Source organism: Olea europaea, unplaced genomic scaffold (genome assembly GCF_002742605.1).
Source record: "Olea europaea var. sylvestris unplaced genomic scaffold, O_europaea_v1 scaffold463, whole genome shotgun sequence".
In the NCBI taxonomy this organism is placed as follows: domain Eukaryota; kingdom Viridiplantae; phylum Streptophyta; class Magnoliopsida; order Lamiales; family Oleaceae; genus Olea; species Olea europaea.
Window position 1 is genome coordinate 280957 of NW_019262940.1, and position 7676 is coordinate 288632.

At 31.8% G+C, this 7676-nt stretch overlaps 1 protein-coding gene across 1 annotated transcript; it reads left to right on the plus strand.

The window, feature by feature from the left end:
* The first annotated feature begins 3656 nt into the window (after positions 1 to 3656).
* LOC111388170 (ethylene-responsive transcription factor 5-like) lies at positions 3657 to 4598 on the plus strand. The gene has a single exon (XM_023012852.1). It carries the CDS (start codon positions 3735 to 3737, stop codon positions 4425 to 4427), a length of 693 nt encoding a protein of 230 aa, XP_022868620.1. The 5' UTR covers positions 3657 to 3734; the 3' UTR covers positions 4428 to 4598.
* The last annotated feature ends 3078 nt before the right edge of the window (positions 4599 to 7676 follow it).

A 7676-nucleotide genomic window follows, 5' to 3' on the forward strand; every position in this document is an offset into this window, starting at 1 on the left:
AATGGGCGCAACTTGCAATTGTAGATTGGATTCAACTATTTTAGTACAAATATTAGTGACCGTTTTTAGTTAAATATTTATTTTTTCTTGAACTTATTTTTAATCGTACATTCTTTTAATAAAATAATTTTGTACATAAATTCAATTTTTTTTCTACTTTTAAATCACACATTATTTAAAAAATATCACTATTATCAAATTTATTTTTCAAACAATGAGCTCAAACAGAGTCTTATTGACTGTCTTATGGCCATATCCTTCAATAGCACCTGACAAAAATCATTTTTGAATTGGATTTAAAAGACCTTTTAAAATCAAATTAATTCTTGTTAATGGATAAAATGTTTTTCTCACAAAATTAAGTCATAAATACACATGTAAATAGCCATGTTCACAAAATGGATCGCCTCTCTCTCTCTCTATGTACTTCCATATTTACATGTGTAGGTATTGTTAAATCCCCAATCTAAAATCTAAGTAGGTGACTAAAAACTCCAACCTAAACATTGATAGATTTAGAAATAAATGAAATTTGTGAAGACAATAGTTCGTAGTTTAATAATAATACATTTAAGTTATTGTGTCGCAATAATTGCATTATAAGCAATAATAAAGTTGAGATCTAACAGGGGGCTAAAAACTCTGAATGTATATATGAAGAAGATTTGAACACGAAATTGAAACGTTGTTCTCGAACGATATTTGCCTCCTCTCACAGTACTTTTAAAGATTGAAATGACATATAGCTTGTAGAATTTATCAAGCCTCAATAAAGAATACCAAAAATAAAGTAATTCTTCAAAGTGAACAAGTGAAAAAAGGAATTTAATTATGTAAAGAAACCAAATTTCTTCAATAGTTGGATGAACAACAATGATCTTTTTTAATATGTTTAGGGATGAACATCATCATGTATTTCTAGTTTTCAGTCATCCCTATATGAAGTGGTTTCAATTCAATAAGAAGAGGTGCAATGATTCACCAAGAAAACCATCAGAAATTTCGAAAAAATCCAATCAACTAGATTTTAACACTATACGACTGCATAGGCTAAAGCCATGCGGTCGCATAGCTATAACTTAGGCCGCCTCTATGGATAGCTATAACGGCTCACGTTTATAAACACATAAATTAATTTTTTTATTCATACATTTAAATGGACACAGAAGTACTATCCATTTATCAACAATCTTTAAACAATTTATAAATAATCACTACAAAAAAAAAGGCTTTAGGCACGGATTTTTCATTCCTGAAACCGTAATATCCGTTGCCATTACTCTTTACCAACAGAATACTAATAACCACAGATTCGTTGTTAATTTGAGGGTCGCTGATGCCTGATGGTTACCAACGAATCGCGCCGTAAGTAAAGAGTAAACATTTTACAAGTTTGAACCTTTTACCAAATTAAATTCCGTTGGTAAAAGTTTCAACAATTACCAACTGACTTTTCGTTGGTAAACTGTCTACCATTACAATTGGTAAAAAATCAATATTGTAAATAGCTATATAGGTATGAAACGTGGCAAAAGAAAATTATTTATCCATTTTTTATTATTGTTGTTATTTATTTATTTAATAATTATAAATTATGAACTTTTAGTCAACTGAATTGAAAGGTCCAGAAAGTTGTTTAATCACTTATTGGATCGCTTAATTATAGAGAACATCTCCAAAGACTTTGTTGTGAACTTTTGATGTGGGATAAGAATTCATTTGGTTGGGCTGTAGCGTAGCGTATTGCACTCTTGTATAAATAGTTATTTATATTTTATTACCCTTCAACTACGTATATTTAATGCGTGAATGATTAAACTTATTAATTATTAGAATTGATTAATACCGTCAATGGATTTTTCATGGGCAATGTGAATTTATCTTCACCTACGAAATTTCTCCATTGGTGAAGAGGTTGAAATTCTTCTTCTTCTTCTTCTTCTTCTTCATTTTTTTTAAAATTAATTACCCTTCACCTACAAATATTCCGTAGGAAAATGTTTGAATTTTTAATTATTAAAATTGATTAATATTAACAATGGCAATTCCGTTGGTAATATGAACTATTTTTCACCCACAAAAAATTTGTGGGTAAAAGGTTGACACAGTTTTTAGGAAAAAAAGTTGAATTACATCACCAACAAAAATATTGTTGGTAAAGGTACGTATATTAAAAAACAACATTGGGCCTGGAATATATGTTAGTGAAGAGCTACCACTTTTATTAATGAAAATTTCGTTTATAATTTTCGTAGTTAAAAGTCTAATATTTCTATCACCGGATAATTCATTTCTAATTATCAATGGTATCCGTAAGTGAAAAGTTGATTTTTAGTAGTGAATTTTCAAACATGTTCTCATCCACCAATTAATGAAGCATGGGATTGACAAATTAATGTCAACCCATGCATCCTTTCTAGAATCCAAAGATGCCTCGTACAAAAGCCTAGCTAGTAATAGCAATAAAGAAGATCTTCATGAAATACAATAAGCATACAAGGGTTTTTCTATTTATACACCGAGGTTAACACCACGGTATACAGATCTCCTCACAAGGGGGGCCACGAATAAAAAAAAATAATTTGTGGGCCCTTCGTGAGGGAATCTGTACACTGCAGTGTCACATGTAGCAAGGCCCAAGCATACAATTATGCATTGATAGTTAAGCATTGAACACGAGAGAAAAAGCTTAGCCCTTTCCTGAGTTTATGTTTTGTTTTTGCTATTAACAAAACACTCATTTAATAATGTCATATTTGTGAAGGAAAAAACTATTAAAATAACAACAACAACAACAACAACAACAACAACAATAATAATAATTAAGCCCATGTTTGAATTTCAATTTTTTAAAACTCTTTTTTTATTTTTTATTTTTTTAACTCATTTTCAATAAAATAATTTTGTATTTCAAGTAAGTTTTTCCTACTTTTTAAATTAAAAATAGTTTTATATGTAAATCCCAAATTCTAAAAGAAAAACACTTTTTATAAAATATTACAATTTTATATGTAATTCCAAAATTTTAAAGAAAAACACTTTTTACAAAATATTATATGTATAAATTACTTGGCATATCAGTGATGGAGAGGTTTCATGTAGTTTGACTCGATATCAATTATTCAATCTCTTGCACTCATTATTTCTAGTCCAATAGTTACTTTACTGTTGAAGTACAAATGATCCTTCTCGATTGGCAGCTCTTGCCTCCTAATAGTGTGCTCAGTGTGTAGGACAAAGGTGATGCCTATGTGGAGGGGAAATGATCGAGATTCTGTTGTCTACATATCTTTACAAAAATTGAGATCAACACAGAATATGTTCTTAAAATATAAGGTTTGAACATGAACTAAATATTATCCTAAACAATTTAATGTCCACCACATAGAGAAGAATCTAGAAATAATATTATTTGCAGTCGCTTACTATCGTAGTTTTCTTACGAGATGGCATACATGTGGTGGTTAATGATTTGTTGTATAAGGTAATAAAAAATTATCACATTAATATGTCAAATCGCTAACGACAGTGAGCAATTGTAAATAACTTACTCATTTAGAAAATTGATTTTTCATAATCAAGTCAACTAACCATAAAGAAGAATCTTGGCTATAAATATATACATCGTTCACGGCCATTTTTCTTCAGACTTTTCCACTCTTTCCTAAATTTTTCGAGTGGGTTTCACTTCGGAATAAAGATACTAAACTTTGAGAAGTTTTCGTGCAACCTACATGGCGACGCCAGCTGAAGCCTTAGCATTGGAGCAAATAAGAATGCATCTTCTCGAAGAGTTTTCTACTAGAGAAATTGCATTTGCTACTGATGTCGAAAATCAAAGCAGCTCTAACATAACTTTGTCGATTTCTAACTCCCTGACTCTATCGGATTCACTTTGCTCTCAATCTGCAAGCAATGAATCTCCGATTTCTATCTCTGATTACTCCAATAATTTCTCCAATTTTTCAAGCTCTCGATCCTATTTTTTCGAGCAAAATCAAGTAATAGATTTCACAACACAAAAAGCTCTAAATTCTAATAATCGGAAGCCTTCGCTAAAGATCAAATTTCCAGCCGTTGAGAAGCTTGAGTGGATCGATGTATCAGAGTCAACTCGGAAGCAGCACTCAGGCTCGGAGGAGAATCGGCATTATAGAGGAGTCCGGCAGCGTCCTTGGGGCAAGTATGCGGCTGAGATCCGGGACCCCAAGCGGCGCGGCTCGCGTATCTGGTTGGGGACATTCGATACTGCCATTGAGGCTGCAAAAGCCTACGACAAGGCGGCTTTTGAACTGCGCGGCAGCAAGGCGATTGTGAATTTCCCTTTGGAGATACAAAGCATGGAGTTTAGATCATGCGCCCCCATGGATGTCGGACGGAAGCGGTCCAGCGGAGGAGAGAGGCGAAGGAAGAAGCTGCACAAGTAGAAGTGGAGAAACTGAACGTGCCACCGACTTATTATCCACAGCTATTGGTGATATGAACGATAAAATGATATTGTCTATCTCCTTGAAACTCATTCTTGCTAATATTTTCTCGATTCATGAAAATTTTCATGAGTGTCTTTCAGTTGCTTCTTAAATGGAATAATCTTTCTAATACGCATCGAATGCAGATGTTTTGAAAATTTTCTTTAGAGTTTGAAGAATGATATCAATCATGTATTTAATTTTTTTTATTACTTCTTCAAACACGCATAATTCGAAGTAACTGGAATGTTAAAAACTTGATCACTCTGTTAACTCTTACCTACCCAACAAAATATGCGAAATTAGCGGTGGAATCAAGATTTTGGGTTTGGGGAGGCGAGCTTAGAAGGGAAAAAAAATGAGGAAGAAGAGAAGAAGGTGAAATTATGTAAATAGGACAAATTATTAGGGACTGAAAAATCTTATTTTAAAGGTTAATGATGTATTCGCTATAAACCAAAAGAATTTAATTTTTGATATATGTTTTATATGTGCATTTAAAAATATTGTCGGAGCGATCGCCACTCCCATTCTCGTGTGAAGTGACTAAGAGAGGAATAAAGCCAAGTTTTGAACCATTAGTTTTTGCAAATAATTTGGGAGGTAATATCCGGTTTTTCATTTCGTATAATTTTTTAATCCTCCAGATATATTTGTAAATGTTTTTGACTAAGTGAAATCTGAAGTAGTAATCTACATGAAATACCATTCCTCACCACTATCTTTTAATTCATGTTTATATAAGCTTCAAAATTAGTGCCCTGTTTGGTGGCCATTTCTTTTAAAGAGTTTTGAATAGTGTTTTAAGAGAATGTATGATGAAAAAGTAAGGAAAAATTTTGGATTTATTTGTAGAATATTTTATTGTGTGAATGTGAGATTGAAAATTAATGATCCTAAAAACAAAAACAAAAAAAAAAAAGTTCGAAAAGAATGAAAATTAGGCTTCATTTACTAGAAATATGTGTACATTATTTAAAAGTAAATAAATCAAATTTTGAACTGGCCAGAGTTTGGAAACAAAAAACTAAAGGGACATTCGCAAAAATGTCAAATTTTACGTATGTCAATTCAAAAATGTCCACTTTTGATAATCTTTGCAAAAATGATCAAATTTGATAGTAAATTCTTTATTTTACCTTTAATGAAAGAATAAATAATTTCATACTGTACATGTCAAATCACAATAAATGCTAAATATAGAAATATCGAGAACAACATTTAAAGTGTAGAGAAATATCATGTTAGGAATGATATGTCATTCTAGACATTTATTGAAAAAATTTGGACATTTTTATAAATAACTATGTCAAAGTGGACATTTCTTGTAATTTCCTCTCAATGAAACTGCTTGCTTTGACAGAAAAAGACAGAACGAAACCTAGGATAAAATTGTTGCCCAATCATTTTCTGTTCATAACAAACAACATAATTATCATATCCGTCATTGGACTGGGTTAGTTATTTTAGTACAAATATTGACGGTCTTAAACAGCTCCACTTGACCGGCTGTCGTTGTTTGAATCGAACAATTTCTAATAGTTAATTGATGAAAGTTCAAATTTTCCTTCTTATTATTGTTAAGTATTTTACTGGATATATTACCAAATTAAATCATAAATGCAGGTGTTAACATTGGCTAATTAAATACCCTATGTTCAACGAAACAATGTAACAAAATCAATTCTCTTAGGTGTGAAATCCATTAATATATATTTTTTAAATAAAATAAATCAAGACAGCTCACTTACCTGAATAAGTGGAATAGTCGATACTTACAATCCATTAATTCTTGATCGATATTTTACTATGCATATGTACTTATATATATGATTTCGACTGGTTGGAAAAGCTAGTATAAGTATACGGAAAGTTGGTGAAGTATATTCTTAAATACATATTTTCTATTTTTTTTGATAATTTGGCTCTGTATATACTAGTTCAACTATTTGTTCCTAATTTTTATGCATTTTCAGTTGGTTTGTGTACATTAAAATTTTCCATTTTCAATCCACAAGCAGATACATATTAATATAATAATCTTTGCCTCAATTAAAATAAAATGACAATTTCAAATCAGTGATGGATAATAAGTTTGTAAATAGATCAGAAATTAGCAACCGTAACTAAAATAAAATCGCTTTAGTTTAATGGACATAGTTGTTGGAATACCGCAACTAAATTAATCAGTTGGTGATGACCTAAGGTTTCTCGTTTGAAGAAAATTTACCTATTCTACTTTTGTTGGGAATCTACTTATACATGCACAGCGGAATTTAAAATAATTTTCGATTCCCACCAAGAATCGCTTTTGTGTTTAGATAGAAATTGTGACAAGATTGTACCTTTTTCAGATCTGCAATCTTTTGCTTTTCTTTTCGTTCCATCAACCTTGATTCGCCACCACAGCTGTCCAATTGTCCAGCCTCCAACGGTGATCTACACAGAGAATAAGATTGCAGCTTCTAGGGTTTTCTCTTGTGCCAGCAAGAATAATGAAAACCTTATGGACCTCAAACCCTAGTTATGTATTTATATAAACCCAAACAAGCTCGGCCCGGTCCGATCCAATAATTAATTAATCCAATTAATTAAACCCGATCCGTGAATTAATTAATCCAATTAATTAATTTGAAAATATAAATAACAAATCCATGTGACGGAAAATGTCACGTGGTATGACAAAACCAAATTCGTTCGTTTACCATGAAACTATAATCCCTTCGTCAATATGATCCGATCAATTACGAGATATGAAATTGTGTCAATCTCAATCATCGATCATATCTTTCACTCCACTATTAAGTCAATATAAATCGAAAACTCCTTTTCGACTTATGAGTACACGTTGGCCAAGGATTTGATCATTGACTTAATTGAATGAAACGCAGATCATAATCTCCTACTATCTAAGAGTGACGAATCCATTATTAATCAATCACAACCTTCATACGATTTTTGACGTACCCGAACGATGTCTTATTAGCGGCCCTTTTCAGAGCAACATCCAACACTGTCAAAGTATGACTATCCTCATACAAGGTACCATGACGACCTCAAGTCAAATGACCAATTCCACTACCGAACGTTAGAGATTAACCACTGACACTCAGATAGTTATCCATGTGGAATCTCTCGGACGGGTCTCCAATGTTCTATTCTATAACAAAACATCCACGTGTTCATTTAAGTGTCACCACATTTTAA